At 35.0% G+C, this 24,932-nt stretch overlaps 1 protein-coding gene across 4 annotated transcripts in view; it reads left to right on the plus strand.

Moving 5' to 3' along the window:
- Positions 1-17,661, plus strand: part of LOC124353660 (UDP-glycosyltransferase UGT5-like) — a 146,563-nt gene extending 128,902 nt beyond the window's left edge. For 2 of the 4 annotated variants that reach the window (XM_046803608.1, XM_046803607.1), the window contains exons 2-6: positions 11,836-12,086; positions 13,483-14,072; positions 14,165-14,384; positions 15,072-15,291; positions 16,745-17,661. In XM_046803608.1, coding sequence (XP_046659564.1) covers positions 11,843-12,086; positions 13,483-14,072; positions 14,165-14,384; positions 15,072-15,291; positions 16,745-17,042 — 1,572 coding nt within the window. In that variant the 5' untranslated portion in view covers positions 11,836-11,842 and the 3' untranslated portion in view covers positions 17,043-17,661. Of the gene's footprint in view, positions 1-2,913; positions 3,037-10,216; positions 10,324-11,835; positions 12,087-13,482; positions 14,073-14,164; positions 14,385-15,071; positions 15,292-16,744 lie in introns of those variants that run through there. The other 2 variants (XM_046803604.1, XM_046803606.1) reach the window with 2 other exon arrangements.
- The last annotated feature ends 7,271 nt before the right edge of the window (positions 17,662-24,932 follow it).

The following is a 24,932-nucleotide window of genomic DNA, read 5'->3' on the forward strand; positions in this document are numbered from 1 at the left end:
CTTTGATGTAAATATAAGTAAAGTTAAGTTTGAAACATTAAAGCTATATTGATTTGATTGGTTGACTTCAAAAATAACTAATTTCAACCCTTTTTAGTCAGCGCAATTAAGTAAAATTACTCAACTAAGTAGAGATTTTCAAAATCTTTATGTAAATGAGAATTAGTGATTCTGAATGAATGTTCTGTTCTTATTGAAAATGTATTAATTGTACATAAAGTGTTTTAATTAACTCAGTTTTCAATCTTAAACATTACAACAATAATCAGATTTAAATTGATACCTAAATTTTAATTTTAAACCAGCCAAAGAAATCCTACAAAAGAAGACCTATTTAAGGTTCCAGATCACAGTTATATATATAATGAATACAATGTCCTAAATATCCACTTTGAGTCCCCAACAAAAGGAGGTAAGCTAGATGCCAGTTAAGGGTGACCTACTACACTGACCCGATTGTCGTCAGGAATAGCAAGTGCTCCAATTGCAGTAACTGTGTCTCTAACACCTTTGTCTGTAGCGCATTTTCCCATGTAAAGTCAATCCGTATAATTCATTGTTAAATTTTATTATTGCAGATCAATGATCCGAAAGAGTAACATGATTTCGGACATTTGCCATAATTGCAAGCTAAAAAAATGAAACAATACGTTTCGAGGATTGGAAATTATCTCTTGATGTCAAAACCATCATCTTCTTCACAGGTAAAAAAAATTGAAACCAGAAGAAGAGGGTTGTTTTCATACTACAAACGTAGAGAGGAAAGAGGGTAGATTCCAAACATCGAAACGTTGTGATATTTAATAATGGCAAATGTCCGAAACCCTATTATTCTTACAGACGTCGTGATCTATTTTTGTAACATACTGCAATAGCAAATATCCAGGATTTCTGTTATCTTTTCAATTTGTTTAATTAACATATATGAATCACGTTAACAACAAAATTGCGTCGAAGTTTGTATGATTTGAAGGTTTATCATGTTTTATGAGAATTTTTGAATTATTTGTGATAATAAACATGTTCAGTTATACAGCAGTAGTCCTTGTCCTTGATGCTGATCCCAGTTTATAATGAAATGATATAAATATAATCGTCATGACTTAGCTAATCTTTGTGTAGAACATCGGACGTAAACATTTTCAGTCATCTCGGTAACATTTATCTCACATGGAACAGAACGTTGCCTTCAAGTAATACTGCCAGATGAAGTAGGCAATATCGGTAGAGGTGCAGCTGTGCAGAGTGATTCGTACGCTCCAAAAGTAATCATTAGGATAGTCGCCTTCCCGGCTTTCACACTCACTATCAACTTATTTACATTCAAATACATAAACCAATACTTAATACTTATATTTTTGTGAGGTCTTTCGATAGCAAGGCTATCTTCGGCAGACATATCACAAAAGTGACCTGGTGAAAAATCCTGGTTTAGTAACCAGAAGCAGAACAACACATGTATAGGTAAACCGTTTATAAAAAGACACTGGGCGATTTTAGTTCACGCAGGGCGGAGTAAATACCCCTCCGCCGCTGTGATGCCGCCCTCTCCAAGTATCCCCACCACTGCTCAGCACTCGCCCGCTTGCTCTATCCCCTGACCTGGTCACTGTCACTTAGAGGCAAACATCACATCAACACGCTCCATGGATACGTCTATTGCTAACATTAGTCTGTTCAATTAATATTTTACGCTTGTATAGGCCTACACACAAAAATACATTATACTTGCAGAATAGGTAAGTAGCTGCAGTGTAAACAAAAGGACACGACCCACACAGCTGATAAAACAGAGACGAGGAGATGCTTAACTTACTTCCCACCACTGGAGGGGAACCCCTCCTGCGCGTGGGCTGCTCAAATATTTTATTCTGCGCAGGTTTTTTTTGCGTTCGATTTATCTATAGTAGCCCACACCAACAATTTTGCGCTTGCGCTAAGTTGTAAGCAGCGAAAATACAGTTTAATGAGATCTTAATTTCGTCGTCCACTTAGTGAGAGGGTCATTCATTTCAGAGAACATCGACCAATCTCGTAGCCTGATCTTGCAGTACGAGTCAATTGTAATTTCTACGGTCAGAACAAACATTCAATTGTTCCGCCCAATTGTGATGCGATTCAAACCACTGTATGAATGATTGGTAACATATTCATGCTAGGGTGCTCAGTTTTCATTCTAATTTTGGATCAAGACTATTTGAAATGATATTTTTAGTTTTAAACTTATTTAGTCAATAATGGAGTTTGCCTGTAAGTCTAATATTAGCCAATGTTATGGATTAAAAAAGTAATCTTAAATACTTTTTTAATTAAAAAAATAAAAATAGTCCGCTTCTTAGAAGGTTAAGTTGACGGCTGATAATTTTCTCATCAGAATATTTAATCCAACGACCTCACTTAACTGAACTAGGAGGGACGAGTGAAAGTTAAACTTATTATAAATAAGTTTTATTCCGTAAAGGGGGATATGAGATAAAAAACAGCAAGTCCCAATGCATATCCTCGAGAGATCATAATTTTGGCTCAAAAAACCGTTCTTTTGATGCTACCTATAAAGGCATAGAAGTTCTTCAACAAATATGCCATTAAAATAAATCAATACTTCAGACTCATTTCAAAGTTGTGTCAATACAACAACTAGAACTGTTGATGAATTGGCCCTACAGAATTCAAATTGTAATAATATGGTGATGGTAGCTTTTTTTATTTTTCTAGCAGACATCTAAGCAAAGAAGACTTTCCAGGAACCCACTCGTATTTTATATTTACGTTGTGCAGGTGATTTACGCTGGGGTTTAACTTGTGTTCCATATTTCTTCTAATCCGTGCCGCACATCTCACTTAAACCTGGTTTACAAACCTTTCCATGCAAATTGCTAGAAAGATAAGATAAACAAGTTAAGAAACATTAGGATGCAGTATATAGAGTGAACTAGCAGTATGAATATCATTTAATTTTTCAATATTTATTTTATGTAATTGTAAAATTTTAGTTTAATGGCTTTAATTCCTCACGCAAATTATGGACCTTATCACGTATGTAATATTTCAATTAAGCATCTGAATATTTTTATTTTATTTTCTTCATGTTACTTCAGTAATAGATTATTTAGAGCTGAAAATGTATCATATTATACATTACCATAGGATTATAAATTGATGTTTGTTAAGAATTCGCAGTACATATGAACATTTGTGAAATAGTTAAGGATGCCAGAGTGTAAAAAATGTGTTAATATAATGAAACAACTAGTTTTTTTTGTTTGTATCCATATTGCTGTAGTTAAAGGTAGAGTAAATTGGAAAGCTCTCAATTGTTTTAGAAGGAATTTTGTACATTAATCCAATGAGGTACATAAAAAAAGTAATTTATAGACCTTTTTGGGAAACGAATTGAATGGTAGTAAATGTGTGAATTGGCTACCCGGCAAAAGTTATGAGTAAGAACAAATTTGAAGCATTTTGGATCCCTAGAAATGGGTTAGAATTTGTAATGTAAAAATAATTCAATGCAGAAATTGAAGTAAAGTGTACGTATGAACTACATAAATAAGAATAAATATGAAAAATTATATCGATAAACCATGTCAAAGTAAATTATTGGATTATTGGCTTAACAATAAATTCATTTGTATAATACTCTTAGTATTTTAATTTATAGTATTAAATAAATTAGTGTTTACTTGTAAAACGCATCATTACGCACAAGACTCAAATGGTAGTGACTCTGTCTTCACTGAAGGGTCTCTGCCACTCACCCCAACATGCTCAAGAGCCCTACAACTCTTGAGTAAATGGAAACTTCCAAGTTTTCCTTATGAATGAAAGTTTAATAAATGTAGACTGCGGTAGACTGTTAATGAGATGTCATATAGGACATGAGAGGCAACACATGCTCGAGAGCCCTGCAACTGTTGTGTACAATGGAACTTCCGAGTTTTACTTATGAATGAAAGTGTGTAGCAAATGTAGACTGCGGTAGACTGTTAACGAGATGCGGTATAGGAAATGAGACACAGCACATGTTCGAGAGCCCTGCAACTGTTGTGTACATTGGAACTTCCACGTTTTACATATGAATGAAAGTTTGTATTAAATGTAGACTGCGGTAGACTGTTAACGAGATGCGGTATAGGAAATGAGACACAACACATGTTCGAGAGCCCTGAAACTGTTGTGTACATTGGAACTTCCGAGTTTTACTTATGAATGAAAATTTGTAGCAAATGTAGAATGCGGTAGACTGTTAATGACATGCCATACAGGAAATACGAAATACAAAATGCGAGATCGTTCTGTTTCGAGTTTTAACGACTATAATGAGTTTAGCTTTATGAACTCGTATGGAATGGTTATTCAAAATTTTGTGTGAATTTCCAGGCACATCTCAACCACATTCTTGAGTGATTTATTCTCATTTTGTATTATATTCAATCTCATTTGTGGCTTGCTTTGGGTGAATTCGTGTAGAGATTGAAACTCAAGGTTTTTCAAATTACGGTTTTCAACTTAATTATCCTCCAGTACATGTGGATAAAAACACACAAACTTGTTAATCCATTCCAAAATCGTCCCTCTAGCTTTTTTTTGAAAATAATTATTCAGAATTAAACTTGTAGATATTAGACGATATAATCATAAAATTCATAACGAGTACTGTGTGTCCACCAATCCCATAACCCAAGAAGTCAGTTATTATAAACCATGAATCGTGTAAAACTTTCGAGAGCTGCTTTTGTTTACACGAATTTCCAAATATACTCCCCTTTGTGTGAACCTGCTAACTATAAGGACGCACCCTCGAACAGAGACGTAATGCTGAAAGGATTGGAATACTGGCTGAATACAAAAGGGAACGGAGACACTAATGTAACAGTATTGTGTACCGGCAAACAACAGAGAGTGGATGCGAGACTAAGGCTGTATTGATCCTTTAGTGGGTTATATTAACAGTGACCTACATTTCTTGCTTTGTGGTGTACACGCGTATTACATCTTCTATAACTGGATATCATTACGAAGTGTGACCAATGTATACCTGATTAATTTCCATGCATAATAGAAAATGCTGGATGTAATGACGGCTATTTTAAGTTAAGATCCACGAGCATTATATCAACTTTAATCACTTTTACAACCGTATTGTAGTGCAAAATTAAGGTGTTCTATTATTTGAAAGATACAGCTAATATGCATTCAAGCGCCGTTTAGTTCTTTCGATATTTTTGCTAATGGTTATTCAGAAAAGAATCTCTTTTTACTATTATTTGAATATTCTAAAAGTGTATCCTTTACAAATAAAACTAGAAATCATTTAGATGGGATTTAGCTATATCTTTAAAATGAGACTCTCCAACAATTCTACGTCAAAAAGTATGCGCGGATAAGTGTTTGAACAATTTTTCTCAGGGGCAAATATAAGGGTGGTTTTTTAATGTTTCCACTTCATGGCAATAAATTGTCCATGTATTGTCCAGTTGTGTTGTGCATGTAGGATGGCAAACACTCCCGACACGATTGGCTGAGTTTAGTAAAGCCTGTCACACGAGGGGCTAAAGAAATTGTATTACTATTGTATATCTGTGTGTCCAAACGTATCGAGAAAACAAACTGATCCATAAATCTTGAAATGTTACATGAAGCTTCAATTTTATATAGGCAATGTAGCATTCGATGATGGTTATACCATGGGATTTGGCTGAGCGTTATTAAAGCCTATTACTCAGTGGGCTGACACGATTTCTCTCATGTTTTCTTGGACAGAAATTGGACTTGACTAGACTTAGGCTCGAAATTTAGCATGCAAGATCAGCGAATTATTGTATGCAGCATACGGTCTGGCGTCCTCCTTCCTTTTAAAATTAGAGACTAGATGTAAAATCTAGAAATCCAAAATCCTATATATCGAAATTTAGACACAGCACATGTTCGAGAGCCCGTCAGATTCCAGACTTTTATGCAACATTCACATTGGGTCAAGCGTCTTCTCACCACAGCTATGTATGTTTAATTGGTTTGTTTCAAATGTAGGAAATCTAAATCAGAGAAAAATCCCTATGTATATGAGCAAATATAATTTAAGTTTCATATATATATATATATATATTCTTTCCATCAGTATTAATGTAATGAGATAATTTTATGAATACATAAATCCCTTTAATATTAAAACTTTTTATTACATATAAACGTGTTTCGGTTTTTAACAAGCTAAAAATCATCATATTTTATATTTTCAAATTATAATAAAAAAATAAATAAAATATTATAAGAAACATAATTTTACTCTCTGGAAACATTTTTACTGACACAGTTGTGCAGGCTCATTCTTCCTTTAGTAATGCTCTGCCTGTACTTTAATATTTTAATGGTTTTTCAAAAGTGTTTTGGTTTTGTAGTGTCATACGGTATTTATTCAGATGTACTATTTAAAATATAAGCTGAAGTGTATCTGTCTATTAACTTTACTGTTAAATATGTAATGGTCTGTTTTTTAGAACTGGCACTTATTTGTATGCAAAAGACAGCTTTCCTTTCGATATCTAAAATTTCCACTGTTCTTGTCATCATTGTGTTGTTGGTCAGTCTCCAATAAGTGTTCAAAAACAAATAAATTATTTCTATTTATTTTATAGACATGTTATTTGTTTATTATCATTTCTGTACTTTGGTTTTTACGATATTTTATATAAAGTGTACATTTCTTCCAGTGAGTGCCCAATATTAAAAGCTTATCACAGTCACTAAATAGGCCTCCTCTTCAGATTGTTGTGTTTTCCAGTAATCTGTCTGCGGTTTGTCATCATTTTTATGGTTCACTTTGATATAACAAGGGCTAAAGCATCAATTAAAACACTAAGTGAGTATAAAATCAAGGGCAAGATTTCAGTTTCCAAGCGAAGGGGTAGTTGAGCAGTTAGTACCTATGGTCACTAAACAGTCCTAATTGTGGTTTACAGGTTGAATTTCTGTAGTATTATGATTAGGTCAGTATTTCAGACGCTTTATAAGAGGAATTTTTTGAACTTGGAGCTTCTTCAACATTTTTGTCTACAGAGAGGGAGTGTTTAAGGTTAGGGATAAAATTCTGATAGCTAGGTAGATTTTAGAACGAAATTAGACGTTTTATTTTCATCACTCATTAAAATATAGTATTAACATGTATACTCCAGGGCGGTATATTATCTATCATTATAGGTGAAAAGGTGCTAATTTGTATTTCCTAACTACACTGGTTATAATGATAAAGTATTAGAAGATCTGTTATGGGTTGTTTTTCTATAAATTTTACACTTAAAATGAGTGTTGTCTCCATTGCAGCCAATATTTTGTGTAAGAGAGGTCAATTAAGCCAATTGAGTTTTTAGAGAGGGCTTCTTTAGCCTAACTTCGTTGGTGATATAAGACATTGACTTTACTTTAATGTTATTTTTCTATAATGTACCCAACCTTCTTAAGGCACTTTTATGTGCTTATATATTCTCAAAGTAGCCATAAATTTATATATATATATATATATACCTATACCGCTATATATATATACCTATATATATATATATATATATATATATATATAAATCTAAAAACCAAAGACTAATCCAAAAAGCTAAAGAGCAAATCTAAAAGCCAATGTTTTATATTAAATATGTACGCAATGAGCGCGTTTTGAAAATCTAAATTCTACATATGAGTACATACATGTAAAATCCATTTTAACAATCCTTTATTTCTCAACGGAATGCCACACAAATTCACAACTAAACGATAACGTGATTCAGTGGGAGTAGCTACGAGGTACCGGAAAGGATTTCTGCCCAGAAGTGCACCTAACTGTGATTCTCCCTCAAACAGTTCCTCCTCCACGCTTCGCCTACTGCGGGGCGTGTTCCGCATCTAATGGAGACCGTCTTCGGCAGTAAAAACTGTGATGGAACGACGGTAGATTTAGTTTAAATAGTGAACGTCGGGGCGTGACAGCCTGTGGAGGGTCCAGACCTACCGCAGCGCCACGCTCGATCGGCAGGGTGACATCACACGTGCCGTGCACTATATGGGACACGCGGAGATCGCTCATTGGCTGACAAGTTGTGACGTAACCAGATCCCTCGATGTTATGCACTAGTGTAGACTTGGGGAGTGGTTTCAGGTATATGCAAAAAGTGGATAAGTAAATTAATTAACATACGATGAAGTTTTTGCAGTCCATCGTTTAATTATACATTACAGAACAAACTAAACAATTGGAATCCTTCGAGCATTGGAGTTGATGGACAAAAATGTAATTTTTAGGATTTTGGTGACCATACCAGGGTCAGGGGACGAATGTGAATTTGGGTGTCGAAACTGGAGTCCAGGGCATACTATTTGAGCCGAATTTGTTGGGCTTATAAATTTATGGCTACTTTTGAGAATATCCGGCACTAAGCACCATAAAATTGCCTTAAGAAGGTTGGGTAATGGTGGAAAATAAAGTAAAGTAAAGATGTCTTATTTTACCAGACGAAGTTAGGGCTAAGAAGCCCTCTCTAACACTTAATTGGCTCTACACAAAATATTGGCTGCACTGGAGACAAAGTTGATTTTAAGTGTAAAATTTATAAAAAAATAATAAAGTGTTTGTACTTTATTATATAAGTGTAGTTAGGGAAGTTTAACCTTTTACACCTTATAATGATAGATAATATACCGCCCTGAGTATACATAGAATACTATGTTTTATTCGAGTTGCTGACTGAATAAAACGTTCTAATTTCGTTCTTCTACTATAGTCTTTACACTAATTTTCCCTAATTTTAAACACTCCCTCTCTGTGAATGTTGAGATTAGCTCCAGTTCACCTTCCTCTTAGTAAAGCGTCTGAAATCTGACGCTGACACAGACTTTACAACCTGTAAACCACAATTAGGACTGTTTAGGTGACTAGGTCCTAACTGCTCAGACTACCCCTTCGCTTGGAAACTGAAATCTTGCCCTTGAATTTCTACTCAACTTAGTGTTTTTAATTGATGCTTTAGCCCTTGTTATATCAGGTGGCATTATTCTATAAAAATATTCAATTACCGCAAACAGCTTACTGGAAAAACAACTAATTTTTTGAAGAGGAGGGCTATTTAGTTTGATAACTTTTAATATTCACTCACTGGTACTTAAATGTACACTTTATATTCATTGTATCGTAGAAAACCAAAGTACAGAAATGATAATACATTATAATAAACTTCTATAAAATAAATAGAAATAATTTATTTGTTTTTTTTCCAAGGAAACAACAACAATGATGACAAGTGACAGTAAAACAGTATTATAGGCCTACAACAGCTGTCTTTTGCATACAAATAAGTGCCAGTTCTATAAAACACACCATACATATAACAGTAAAGTTAACTAGATATTATACACTTCAGCTTATATTGTTCATACATACTCGTATATAAATACCGTATGACACTACAAAACCCAAAACACTTATCGTCAACCAGTCACAACAAAGTACAGGCAGAGCACCTCACAGGAAGAATGAGCCTGCGCAGCGCTGCAGTAAAAATGTTTCCAGAGAGTAAAAATATGTTTCTTATAATATTTTATTTATTTTTGCTCCCAGCAACAATATTATAATTTGAAAATATAAAATATGATTGTCCATTTTTAGCTTGTACTCTCCCCGGAGGCCGCTTATTCTCATTTTTGTTTAATTTTATTATGTTTTATGTATTCATAAAATTATCTCAGTTTTTTACAATTGATGGAAAGAAAAGATTCCAGTTCTTGAAACTTAATTATCCATTTGCTCACATCACATAGGGATGGTCAATCTCTGATATCCTATTGCCCTATCATAATACTGAAACAAACCAATTAAACATACATAGCTGTGGTGAGAAGGTTTGACTCAATGTGAATGTTGAATTAAAGTCTGGAATCTGACGCTGTCTACTTTGTAACATATACCAAATAGCCAACTCTAAGTATAAACCAAAGTTTTAATTCGTCAGTATAAAAAACATTTAAACGGGATCTCGTCATTTTTATCGAGCGTAGATCTAATTTGAAAGTCATCTAATAATTAGCGGTTCCATAACCTGCTAGTAACATTTCCCAGAAATCTCTTACTAATTCAAGGAAATGGTCTTTTTACGATTACGGCGGTTATTATCTAAATAAACAACCAGCGATAAACGCTTTCTGCAGATAAGATTGTCCCTCTCCACTCTTCACAACACTTGTTGACTTGTGGTTGAGATAGGTGTCTCACTATATTATGATAATAGCTTAGTAGATCAGTGCATTCATCCCATGGTAGGCTGATTGGACATTTTGATTCACGTAAGTAAAACTTGAATGTGTAACAGGTAGTAAAGAAGATTTACTTATGTTTGATTTTCCTGTTTATATTGGATAAACTCTAGCACAAACTAAAATAAACATTTTCTGTGATCTTCTCCTCACAATAAAGGTATTAGTTAACCAACAATGTTACAAGGTAGGAGTACGCCACTCTACGTTTGGCGTATCACGCTTCGCTGAGGTTGCTTACAAAATAATTTATTTATACTGGGATTTCTGGTTGCCATCATGGTTACCCATAACATCGATGTAAAAATATTCCCAATGCTCAGCAAAATCCCATAGAGTGACGCCATACACCATCATTGAACTTTATGTCTATATAGAAATGAATTTATCATCTTGACAGCTTCTTGAGTGGTATATAATGCTTAGTCAGCTATGTCCATCATCTGTGTATTAAAAGATCAACTTTCCCAATGTTTAACCAATTAAAGAAGCAAACGGTAATATGAATTTTGGGTTTGTCAATCTACACAAAACGTCAAACTCAATGATATCTGAATGTTGAGTTTAGCTTCGGTTCACCTTCCTCTTACTGTAGCGTCTAGAATCTAACGCTGTCACAGACTTGACTCCTGGAATCATGTACTTCTGAAGAGATCCATAAAACATCGGTAACTTTAGTTGATCCATATTTAGTTTATTAATCTGCCAAGAAGTTAGTTCCAAGAACATCGGATGTAACTTATATTAACCAGTAACGAGTAACAGGGTTGCGAAAATATGTATTATATAAAATACAACTAAATAACAGTAAAATTGTAAGTAAAAAGTTAATAATGATCAAGAAGTTTCTAAATCAACTTATAAGGGAACTCTTGCGATTCAAATGGAGGAACTAGTTTCAAACAGCAATGGAGTTGAGGTGAAATATACTCACCTACAGGCCCATGCTAATTGCATTTACTTTATCTAAACAATTAACACCAGATTTCAAATAGTCTTGTAAAAACGTCCAAGCACTCACAGCTTTATTATCCATGTTGCTAAGTAAGTAAACATATTAATTTGGAGTACCTAGTACATTCAGATAAAAAAATTGCTAAGAAGTATATGTTAAATTGACAGTCAATTAAAAGCTCTGCAAATAATAGGCTAAACGTTTCGAAAATAAAGAAAATATTAAAGAAACAAAATTTTCTAATCATGATATCATAACCCATTCCAGATTACGAAATACCGTTTAAACTGTTTTGCAGGGTTTTGGAACTTCTACAGGATACAGAAAAGGGGACATAGTAGGGGTTTGTAGTAGGCAGTTGGTACTGACAAGAAATTGTCCAGTCAAATGGTACAGATGGAACTTTAACTTGCGAGATGCTAAACTAACGTAACCTAACTTAACCTAAACTAACCTAACGTAACCTAAGCTAATCTAATTTAACCTACACCCAAGTGGGATGCTTGGAAACAGAATTTGGGCCGAGTGGCCATTAACTCATTCACCAACAATGATTATAACTATAAATTTTCATCACAATATTCCAGTTGGAAAATGAGACTACTGGTGCCATGTTTGTTACTCGCCATTGCTGCCAATTGTGCGTCAAGTGCCCGTATACTCGCAGTGTTGCCAAGTCCCGCCAAGAGTCATCAGTACGTCAACCAAGCCACCCTCAAGGCCCTGGCTGCCAGAGGACATCAGATCGTCAGCTACTCGCCGTTAACTTTGGACAAACCGGTACCCAACTACACGGAAATACATATTGAAAACAAGATGGCAGCTGGAGGTGGACAAAGTAAGACTTATTGGTTTAATTTTATTAGGTTTTAAGACATATAACTTACTAAAACATTTAGAAATCCCTAAATTTAGAACGAAAACAAAAACAATACTCATTTTGGTAACAAGAATAAAAAATATGCAACCCATGTGCTAAAGATAAGCCAGATAAAACTAGATGTATCTAGAAATGATCTTAAAAATTGTGGGTTCAGGATAGTGATCAAAAGTACCTTATGATGATTGGTACTTAATTAGGCCTAGGTATATACATAAATGTAGAAAAAGTGTGTGGTTGGGACAAGAACATAGCCAGGAAAAGAACTTGGGGGGCGTCCAGACAACTAATATTTTCCCGTAGTAAACAGATAGTAAGGCCCCATTTTGTTCCTTTAAAATTTCTTCACCCGTTTCTTTGTTAAGAACGATCTTTCAGCAGTACATTTCAGTAATACTGAATTACTTACATAAAAATAATCGATTACTAAACAAGTAATAGAAAATGTTTAAAATTTAGGGGAGGTCTGGACCCCTAGAACCCCCTCGCTGTCTGTGTCGTTGGGATAAACCGCAACGCTCACGCGTATCTTAACCGAAGGTATTAGAATATTTCTGTCGTAATATTTCATGGATTAAAGAACCAATGTTTACGTTTGATTGTGGTAGAGAAATGTTACTTTTTAGTTTTTTTTTATTGAAAGAAGAGAATTTTATTACTTTCGTGTAAGAAATTTAATAAATTAAAGTATTTAAAGAGACAACTTAAAAAGCTTCAAATAAACATGTGTAAAATAATAGGGTTTATTATGGTGATTGTTCTGAACGCCTTTATATATCACCGCCTTTAGTCCCTTCAGACACCGTGCAGTAGAAACATGTTACAGTCCAAACCATTTAGCATGATGCGCAGTCTACACACGGTAAGACTGATATGGTTCCCCCCACCACCTGTAAATAGCCTATATACCCCTCTCGTGGCTCGGCCAAGTACAGCCCGCTCCAGAATCAACGCACCACTGACAATATGCGTCATCCCCGCCCAGGACTGCACTTCTTTTGGTTTGGACTGTATCATGTGCTTTCTTGTAGACTTGAGAGGGAAAGGTGGCTGGTGCGCATGCGTTGGTCTCGTTTCATGCTACATGGTTCGGTCTGTAAAGTAGTCTTTTAACTAAGAAGAAGAAGATATTATGACTTAAAAATATTGTATGTATATAAAATATATTGCTAATATAACATTTTTGGATTTTAGATGTGAAATAAAGATTGTGTTTACAAGGTTTCTTCTCTTTCTAATATTTGTAGTTTTATATTTTATGTCTCCTTCAAACTTTATGGAAAAATTAACATTTAACGAACTTCTTAGTGTAGTTAATTTGAGCCAGAAATAACAATTTCAACATTTGTTTCAGTGTCATTGGAGGTTTTCATGAGCTTTCTAGATGCATCTCCTGTAGGAGGTGCAAAGCTTTTATGGAAATATACTGACGTAGTTTTGGGAAATACATTCAAAGATGAAAACATTAAAAAACTCATCGATTCCAATGAAAAATTTGACTTGGTAGTCCTGGAAACGCTGTTTACCCAAGAAGCCGTGGTCGCTTTTGGACACAGATTCAAAGCACCCGTAGTAAATGTTCACACATTCGGATCTTTTGGCCCAGTGAACAGTGTTTCTGGAAATCCCCTCTCACTAGCGTACATACCGGACTATTCTTTTCCATATTCGGACCGAATGTCATTGTACGAGCGGTTTCTCAATGCCTACTCCGTGTTGAGCTCTCTTCATTACTACTACTCCACACACTTACCTATTCAGGAAGCCATTGCCAGATCTGCTTTCAAGGACCCATCGATGCCGCCCTTGGTGGATATGCTGCTCAATACATCGCTGACCGTCACCAACATCAACCCCTACGCTCACTACAGCCACCCCAACTCTCCCAACGTGGTCCCTGTCGGAGGAATCCACTTGTCATCGGAAAGGAAGCCTTTACCGGAGGTATGCTGTGATACACTCTTAAAGACAGTAACCTTGAGTAACAATTTATGTACCAAAACCATTATCTAAATAATGTTTCCTTTTCGCTGCAGGCTTTGAAAAAATTTCTGGACGATGCAAAACAAGGGGTTATCTACTTAAGTCTTGGATCCGTCGTGCCAGAAAATATCCTTCCTCAAGAATTCTTCGACAATTTTATCAATGCTTTTCGAAGACTTCCTTACAAGGTGTTATGGAAGACCACAATAAGTATAACGCAACTGCCCGAGAAAATTTTGACGTCCAAGTGGATACCTCAACAAGATGTACTTGGTGAGAATAAACCACCACTATTACTATCATTATAAAAAATCTTTTTAAAATTTTGAAATTTTTTAAAGTAATGTTTTCAAAACATGTTGATACTTCTATTTCAATTACAAAGAACTAAAAAAACCATTTCAATTTAAAATAATTTTACAAGTCAATTGACTATTGATATCTGGGAAAATATTATGTTAATCTAACTAGATTCAAAGAAACGCACAAATTAGTAATTTTTACTACAAAATAAAACTTTAAAATTAGAGTTGTTCGAATATTTGTATACTGTATAGCGCGGCTTACGAACTATCTTTGTCCACATTAAGCTCAAACAAGTTTAAATTTGGCGCAAAAATAAATTTTATATATAACTCGCCAAAAATTGTCGGCAATATTGGTACGGCATTTTTTTCCAATATGTCGGCCGTCTACAACTTTTGAAATAGTCACAACTCCTTTGGTTATAAGTCTACAGAAAAAGTAAAACGTGTTTTGGAATTCTTCTAAGATCTCCTAAATTTTACGTTTTAGTTCTTTTTACGAAAGAATCATTTTATCAAAAATAAACTTTGAAAACAATACAAATTAAATATTCGGCCCACCACGTTGTTTTCTCTAATATAAGTTATAAGGAAGAGAGTAAAAATTAGCAATTGCTTGTGGCGACTGTAAAATCAAGAGATCTTGTTGTTGCAGCCCATCAGAACATAGTGTTGTTCATCACCCACGGAGGGTTGCTCAGTCAGCATGAAGCTATCAACGCCGGGGTTCCGGTGATCTGCATCCCCATCATGGGCGACCAGCCGATGAACGCCAAGTTTTACGAGGCTCGAGAGGTCGGTGTAAAGTTAAACTTTAACGACCTCTCTGAAGAAACCATTTACACGGCCGTGACGACAGTTTTAAACACGACCAAGTAAGTCAACTCCTCTATCCTAAGACCATGGATTATATAATCTCGTATATAAACCTGTTTCTTTTTTAAAGTTTGTGAACGATTAGAGGATTGTGAAGGAAAAGGGTTTTCCTGACATAGACAATGCTTAGTGATAAAAGGAAATCGGTAACATTATGTTTCGAAAGCTGCAATCTTATCTCTTTCTCAGGTGAATACCTAACCTAACTCATAACTTGGTTTTATTGTTTTAGTTTACAGTTGCTGCATTCTATTAAAATATTAATTAGGTATCAAAGGTTACCGTCATTCATGACAAGGTCATGCAGAATAATTGTTATCTCGTTAGCAGACCTACTTACTGCTAAATATAACACTTTTGGTTTCCACTAATTCAAGATAGTTAAATTCTTGAAATGTTACTTGGAATTTATAAACAAACACTCGAGATGGACTGAACAACATCGTGTTGTTCAGTCTCAAGCGGCTCACTTTATATCTGCTACTTCACTTCAGTTACTCTCACCTAATCATAATTGTCACCTTATCACGTGACTGTTATCTAATTATATCCAGTGTGTCTTAAACTGACTGCATTACATCAATTTTAAATCTCAGACGTTTATCTATTTTAGTTCGGGTAATACTACTCGAATGTCATTAACGTCATTAAGCTATGAATTAATTTTTGATGCTGTCACATATTTGAGCCATAGTTTAAAAATATGCCAGCTATTGCAAATTATTTATTAACAGTCTAGTTGGTTTTTTAGGAAGAATCTGCATTTTATTACTATATTTAATTGGAAAATTAAATTTGATACTCATTACTTACGTCTTGAGTCATGGCATCTTCGTCCTGCCTCAGCATTGCTGCCGTGGTATCAGCTGTACTTGATATATATTATATTTGTATTGTCCAGATACAAGGATAACATGGCTAGACTATCACGTTTTATACCGGGACCAGCCGACCTCTCCTGCAGACAGACTGGTGTTTTGGGTGGAGTACCTCCTGAGGAATGGCGGAGCTCACCGTCTCTGCCTCAGCATTGCTGCCGTGTTATCAGCTGTACTTGATATATAATTATATTTGTATTGTCCAGATACAAGGATAACATGGCTAGACTATCACGTTTATACCGGGACCAGCCGACCTCTCCTGCAGACAGACTGGTGTTTTGGGTGGAGTACCTCCTGAGGAATGGCGGAGCTCACCATCTTCGTCCTGCCTCAGCATTGCTGCCGTGTTATCAGCTGTACTTAATATAAATTATTTTTGTATTGTCCAGATACAAGGAAAACATGGCTAGACTATCACATTTATACCGGGACCAGCCGAACTCTCCTGCAGACAGGCTGGTGTTCTGGGTGGAGTACCTCCTGAGGCATGGCGGAGCTCACCGTCTCTGCCTCAGCATTGCTGCCCGTGGTATCAGCTGTACTTGATATATATTATATTTGTATTGTCCAGATACAAGGATAACATGGCTAGACTATCACATTTATACCGGGACCAGCCGAACTCTCCTGCAGACAGGCTGGTGTTCTGGGTGGAGTACCTCCTGAGGCATGGCGGAGCTCCCCATCTTCGTCCTGCCTCAGCATTGCTGCCGTGGTATCAACTGTACTTGATAGATATTCTGGTTCTTCTAGTAGCCACTGCTTTAGTCTGCATTCTTTTTACGTACTTTATCATTAGAAAAATATATAGGTTAATATTTGTGAGACAAAAGTTTGAAGCATTTTCCAGTAGCAAGAAGAAGAACTAGGATAGTCTATGTCAGAAGTAATTTTATTTATATTGTATCGTGAAGACCTCAGGAAATTTAAGCTGTAAGATGTATTTATTTTATAATTGTTTAACTATATTGTATGTTATGCACATTATTTTAGTTCGTAACTACCTAACACCCTTACTTCAAATTAGATCCATTTTACCTTTTTGAGGAACTTAAAATAACGATAACATGAATAATGTTTTTTAGTTTGTTCCTCGGATCAGATCCATACAATATTTTCACTATGCTACCTCTTATTACAACAATGACAACAACAAACTAGTTATTTTAGGTTTTAAATGTTATAACAATTCAACATTTTTATAATTCCAACAATTAAGTTGGTTTTAGTTAGTGAATTTTCTCATTTTAAGAAAGAAATTAAAAATGTATATTATATTAAAATAATGTGACCCAAGTATTTGTACAAGTCCATACAATATTTTCACTATGCTACCTCATATTAAAACATTATTACCTCTTATTATAACACCTCTTGTTTTGGAATTATTACAGTTTGTACATGTTGTGTAGTCGTTATTATGTAAGCTGAGATGATATTGTGTTGAATTTTTTTAACATGTCTTAATTAAACTGATCATTTTGCAAAGTTTGAATTTCATACCTTCACTCAATTAAAAGACATAAATTATTACTAAAATCATAGACTGTAAACTAATCAAGATAGAACAATGCTTTGAATAGCATTTATTATTTATTTTGATCTGACAAATCAAATGATGAAGATTGATAAACTTATTTATGGAAAACCTGTATTACTAAACGTATACTACTTTGAAAGCCCTAATACAGTGTAACAAGTAACAAAACTATATTTTAAAACTTATATTTTGTATAATGGGTAGTATGGGCTCAGAGATTAGATTGATTAGTTTATTAATATGCGAGGACACTGTTATTATTATTTTTTTAACTATAGAATTCCTGTTGGGTACTGGGATATTGCTTCCATATTTCTGGAGTTCAGTAAATATCTGGAATTAAAAACGGAAATTATGGGAGAAATCCCGGCAGAGCGACTACTTTTCATTCGTCAATATTTTACGAAATTTAATTAATTGTAAATGACCACTAATTGCTAGTTGCACATATTTAATCCTGCTTTTTACTGATATCGATAGAGAAATTTGTGGGAGAAAGAAATCGGCGACAGCCGCGTTAGCTTAGGTGGAGGTCGATTCGGAGGGCATCAAACACTTAAAATATTTGAAATTAAATTTTTATCATGTTATATTCCTTTAGTTTGATACACTTAAAACCAAACGTTAAACAGGTAAATAATGTTAACCATACACAGACCCCAGGAGAGTTTATTTTTCGGCTGGTTTATACCTTCCAGTTGAACCTACACTGGGTACAGCAAAAACCGATGTGTCACTTAAATCTGGGCAACCTTGTGGATGTCCAGGAGCGGCACATCACTAACCGCAAATGTCGAGATTCTGGGGTGCAAGGGTAATTCGATAGGTCTAGTCTACTGCGGAAAAGGATTGTTGGAGTTGGTGGGGTTTGTTTCCTAAGGTTCTTGCCAGCCTAGACGTAAGGGAGTGCATTTCTGGTCACCTCTGGGAACGTTACTTTTCGCTAGACTCCAAGCAAGGTCGAAGAAGAAGGAACAAGAAGAATATCTTCCGTAACTGACAAGTCATTCCCGATTCGCTAACGGGGTCTATACTCCGTAATCGAACTCAGTGTGCTCCTCATGTAGAAAAGAAGCTTCATGCACCATTCGAAGCATATAGGTCAGTTCGTTTTCGAGTCATTATGCAGACAGACAGAAAGACAGACATTAATTTTTTTGAGCCCTACGATTATAGTAGGCTTCGCTAACGCTCAGCCAATGAAATTTAGACTTATGTAACTATAAGTGATTGCCCAGATAATAATTTGTCCATAGCCAAAAAATACGCAAGGGTAAGTGCTCGCAATAAATTGCCTACAAATTGCATTCTCGAACAACAACAAAACTGCCCAGTTTACGGTTGAGGTCGATAGCTACCTGATTGCTTAACCCGATCACTGCCGGCGGTAATTCGGCGAATTACAAGTGGAATAGATTGTAAACGTAGAAGACAGTAGCGGCAACCAGCCCTGTGTTTACAAGGTGATTATATAGATCACGCAAGAGCCGAGGGACCACCCGCGTCGTTGTAAGGCCAGGACTGGGTTCGGCACGACACTCGTCTGGAGAGTGCCTTGATAATAGCATCTCCAAAACTGAACTTCTTCTCATCCTTCACAAGCCACTTGGCAAGGAATTTGGACTAAATTGAGATTTTTATAAGGACTAAACGAAATGAAACGAAATATAAGTTTATTTACACAATGTTAATATTGATACAGAGATTACAAACATGTCTGCAAAGAATTGATTAGTTAGCAATGATATTAAAACATTGTAATTTCTTAATTTAAATTTTATTGAAAATTAGCTTACATAGCCAAGCACCCTGTGCGTAGGCTAGGGACGCTATCCTTTAAAAACATTAATTTTAGTTTGTTTCGCCAGATAAGGTACAATGGAAACAAAAATAACCTGCATGAAAAATACATTTAATTTACTTGAAATAATTATCAACTTAAAAATTAAGATACAAGATAGGTGGTGTTGGAGGGAGGGAGGGTTGAGAGAGAAAGGACTAAGGTCAATGTCAAGCCTGCCCTTATTGAGATAAGATTAGAGCCCTCAAGGCCAATTTGCAGAAGGAAGAAATTAACGTTTTTCTTAAAAACTGAAATTGAAGTTGATTTGAATAATTTTAAGTGACTGAAGGTTTTGCAAATGATTCTGAATAATACATGGAAAAAGGAATTTGTTATTGAAAATGATTAAAAATTGGTTGATTGAAATGATTGAAAATGCCTTGTAACAGGTATTCCGACATTACTTGCATGCCTGGTATTATAACAATGTTGTGTTTCTGGGAGAGTTATGTTGTGATATTTATAAATATGAACTAAAAGATGCTTCATGAACAATTGTCGCAAGGAAAGAAGTGAAGATTCAAGAAAAAATCGGTTTGCATTTAAATGTAAATTTTGCGGCGCCTGACTCAACTACTGCCTTGGCTTTTTTAGTTTTAGCAAATGCTACAGCCACCAGCACGTCTACTGCTCCAGAACTACTGTTGAAGACACAGACACTAGAAATCATCCTCATTTGATGCTTGGTATTGTGCAGAATGACGTTCATGAAGACTCTAGACGAATGGTCTCCATCGTTTCCTTGAGTAAAAATGGGATTAACCTGCGTTATTTTCAGTCTAATAACAAACAGTGCTCCAGTCTTCGACAGGGTGTGAACCTAGGCTATCTCTGACCCCAACTCAAATTCCAAAATCTTCAAAGACTCATCGCTGTTTATTGTATTTTTGTTTATAAAATGGGCAAATTTCGAACCATTAAGTGTAAAGTATGGTGCGCCTCAAGACTCAGTAATTGCTACTACTTCCGAAGGTACTTGACAAGAACAAACAATCTTAGCCAAAATAGAAGTTAATGAACAACGTTGCAATGAAGGTGTGTCATGGGCGCAGATGGTAAGAAACATTTGTTGATACACCCGTAAGATACATTATTTTATAGTCACACCAACAATAATGTAAATTTTAACCACAACTATGTACCACTTCAGATGCTGTATTATTAAGTATTTTTTATCTACTTCTTCATGAACTTTAGTAAGCAGAAAACACATTCTTGTCATCACTAATTCCACGTCCGTGATAGATTTTTCATACATGTCAACCCGTTTTTCTTTAAATTTTGCGCATACCTTTTTTCTAAACGATCAGCCTTCGTTTGGAGCGATCTAAATTTCCAAAATCAATCAAAAATTTAGTTTTGCGGACTTAATTTTATTTTGTTGCTCGTTAAAATTAGATTAACTAAAATAATAAACCTATTTATAAAAACTAAGTCTATCATTAGTTCAAAATACAAATAAAAACAGAGCAATTAGTTGATTTCAGACAGTCGCTTTTGTACCATTGCAAACAAAAACTAGACATTAATTTGATTTTGTTTGGGAATTAATTCCAATTACATCGCCACTGTTTAGCTGGGGGCACGTATTTCTTTATATCTCCTCCAGAACATATAAGTTTCTTAGTAAAATGTTAATTCAGACGCACGGCAACTTTAACGATTATTAGGACAAACGATCATCGGACCCATTTCCCAGCCATGAATTCACGAATGTGAGATTGTAGGTAGACCCCACTGCAATGCGCTGAGGTGGAGTAGGGATGGGGTGATGCAGCACGTGCCACACACACCGCGCTAGCGGTCAGGGGTTCGGGCCCCAACACAATTATCGCTCAACTTTCCTGTGTGAACTTCCTGTATGTAGTGAGTCCGTGAGACCAAGCCAAAACCTTGGAAACCGATCTCTGACCGAACCCAATCCTGGGTGCAAGAATACAATATATGCAGTGTGATATTAAGGGCGGTTAAACAATCACATTACAAATGTGTTATGAAAGAACTTTGGTGGACTGCAATGAAAGGGGAAGAAAATTTCAGGTTACCTATTATGGTTTTAGACAGGATAGGTCTATATTGACGACAATCGTTGCCCTAGTTTATGAAATCTATGTACATCTAGGACTAATTTGTGGTTGAATAATCTGATGTGTTCCAGACATATACGCGTTGTAAATTACGTCCTGATACGCCTGGATATATTTAAAACGGATTGAGATATCGATGTACCATACTTATTAAAATACGTTTTGGAAATTTTTAGATGATAAAAAACGCTCCCCCTCTCTTTTCAAAGGGGGGGTATAACGATGTAAATTTAAATTTTCAAAATGCAACCCTTATCTTGTGATATGTCCTTTTGTTGGTCCATTAAAAGTAAACACAATCACACTAAGAAAACATCTCTACCACGTTTCTAGCAAAACTTTATGGGCAAATAACTTAAAAAAACATAATCTATAGGGACAATGCCAATGTCTTGTGCAAATTAATAAAATGCATCCTTGATATCTTTCAGTAAGACTTTAAGGTGCCCAGCCTATACCTTTACATATTAACTAATTCTTTTGGTGGGCATAGTTTTGATAAGAGGTGTTTTTTTTCTAGGTGGCATTACAATGTAAGGTGTTATTTTTTGCCATAACCTTTTCTGGGAACGTCGTGCAGAAGTTGTCTTCGTGTTATTGTGTGTGGTTATTGCATAGACCATTTTAAATTGCATGTCACAAGATAGTGTTTGCAATTTGAAAATTCAAAGTTAACCCCTTTAAAAAGGAGGGAGGGATTTTTTTATCCTCCAAAAATTCCACAAAAGTATTTTAATAAATGTGGTGAAGGTTGCACATTGATGTCTCAATCCGTTATTAATATATACAGGTGTACCAGGACTTAATTTAAACACTGTATATATTTGTATACATATTTATTTATCTACTCATAAAGAACCTGAATGCGTTAAGTGTTAAAGGTGAGTTGCTGCTTAATTCCAACCCTACTTTCATGTCAGGAAGCAAAATCGTTTATTAGACGGGAAAATTTCGATCCATTAAGTGTAAGATATGGTGTGCCTCAAGGCTCTGTAATAGTGTCGAATCTTTCTCGGTAATGATCAACAATCTAGAACACATCTTTTATATTTTTGCTAATGGTACAGCCATCTACGCTAAAAGATCCATCTCCTATGTAGCCCAGTAATCGCCAAACTATTCAATAATGTGAAAAAGTGGCGAATAAGTTACGTTTCAATTAATTAGAGACAAAGTCAAGTTCCTAGGCATCATAGAATACGTAAAATAAAGAACATCTGGTTACAGACACCACGAGCTAGATACGTTCTTATTTGAATAGTTAAGGAATTAGTTGATGGTTCAAGTATTTACAATACTAGTTCCCTTCAAATAAATGTTAATTTATACATTGCTCTGTCCCTTAACCGTATTTTTTATAGGCGGCAACTCAAAAGACATGCGGCAGTTCGTCATGAGTTTATACTTCTTCAAAAGAGAGTAGTGTTCATTATTTTCTCGGCAGACTATATTTTTAGTCTTCAATCAGTGAGTATTGAGTAAAACTAAAGATCATTTCACTATTTACAACGCATCTGGAAACAACGTGTTGAAAAGTCATTATCGATTAAGGACCTGTGTCCTTACGTGGAAAATGTAACATAAAAATACTAAACTGTAACAACACTAAAATGTTTTAATAAACCTACAAGTCTTTGTTCCTGCAATTGACCCGTAGATAAAGAAACGATTTAATTTAAAATAAACACACTATTGTCATAATTTTGTTTAGTTGGATCGTATTGTTGTCAAAAAAACACAAAAAGAGATTTCAGTTTCAGCTTAAAAACTGTTAATACATGGGCTATTTCAGGCTAAAGTGTTGCAATGGAATTTTCTATTTAGTAACTGCTAATAATAAGTTTCTATCGGTAAGTTTTGCTGTTTTAGTGGTAATTATAGGACGTGATTCTGACTACTTTTAGAAAATAACATTTCTCTAATTTTCTACAATAACAAGTACTACGTATTCGTGTACGTATAATAATGTTTATAGTAGAAATTATTTTTGTTTCCTTGTTTGTGTCTTCACAATTGTGTGTTTCAATTGTCACATTATACGCAATGTTAACGCAGCATTTTTGGTTGCAAATATTAATATACTACAAGGAGAGGTAATTCTATAGCTAATTCACGTATTTGAATAACAGATGTCTGGAAACAAAGTCAACGTAGTTAGAAACAAAAACTTATCCGTCCGTTGTAACCACAATTCGTTCAAAATAAGCGTCTACTTTATTAAATAGGGGAAAATAGCTAAATTATTAAATTAAATTAAAAATTACATTATTTTGAGGAGGAGTTAAGGCTCTTATAGTCGTCTCTTTCACAAAAAGTCATATTACTCGTATGTCATTAAAAGCTTCCCCCTTCTTTGGGTGGTGAAAATCGGGGTGTATTAGTTCCTAAGGTAGCCTATTCTAAAGTAAAGGTGAGTGTCCGCTAATAAAAAGCAAGTTTGGCCTTTCAGACCTTATAATGATAGACTAATATACCGCCCTGAGTATACATAAAATACTATGTTTTATTCGAGTTGCTGACTGAATAAAACGTTCTAATTTCGTTTCTTCTACTATAGTCTTAAGAGTAATTTTTCCCTAATTTTAAACACTCCCTCTCTGTGAATGTTGAGTTTAGCTCCAGTTCACCTTCCTCTTAGTAAAGCATCTGAAATCTGACGCTGCCACAGACTTTACAACCTGTAAACCACAATTAGGACAGTTTAGGTGACTAGGTCCTAACTGCTCAGACTACCCCTTCGCTTGGAATCTTGCTCTTGAATTTCTACTCAACTTAGTGTTTGTAATTGATGCTTTAGCCCTTGCTATATCAGGTGGCATGGTTGTATAAAAAATATACACTTACCGCAAACAGCTAACTAGAAACACAACTAACTCTTTTAAGAGGAGGCCTATTTAGTTTGATAACTTTTAAAACTCGCTCACAGGTACTTAAATGTACACTTTATATACATTGTATTTCCGCGAAATCTCTTTCTTACTAATACAAGGAAATTGTCTTTTTACGATTACGGCGGTTATTATCTAAATAAACAACATAACTACGCTGTTATTTTTGATAATACAAAATTAATTTCAAAGATAACAAAGATGGAAATGTTGAGTTTAAAAAAATGGTGAAATCAGTGATAAACGCTTCTGCAGATAAGATTGTCCCTCTCCACTCTTCACAACACTTGTTGACTTGTTTTTGAGATAGGTGTTTCACTATATTATGATAATAGCTTAGTAGATCAGTGCGTTCATCCCATGGTAGGCTGATTGGACATTTTGATTCACGTAAGTAAAAC

Source organism: Homalodisca vitripennis, chromosome 2 (genome assembly GCF_021130785.1).
Source record: "Homalodisca vitripennis isolate AUS2020 chromosome 2, UT_GWSS_2.1, whole genome shotgun sequence".
Classification (NCBI taxonomy): Eukaryota; Metazoa; Arthropoda; class Insecta; order Hemiptera; family Cicadellidae; genus Homalodisca; species Homalodisca vitripennis.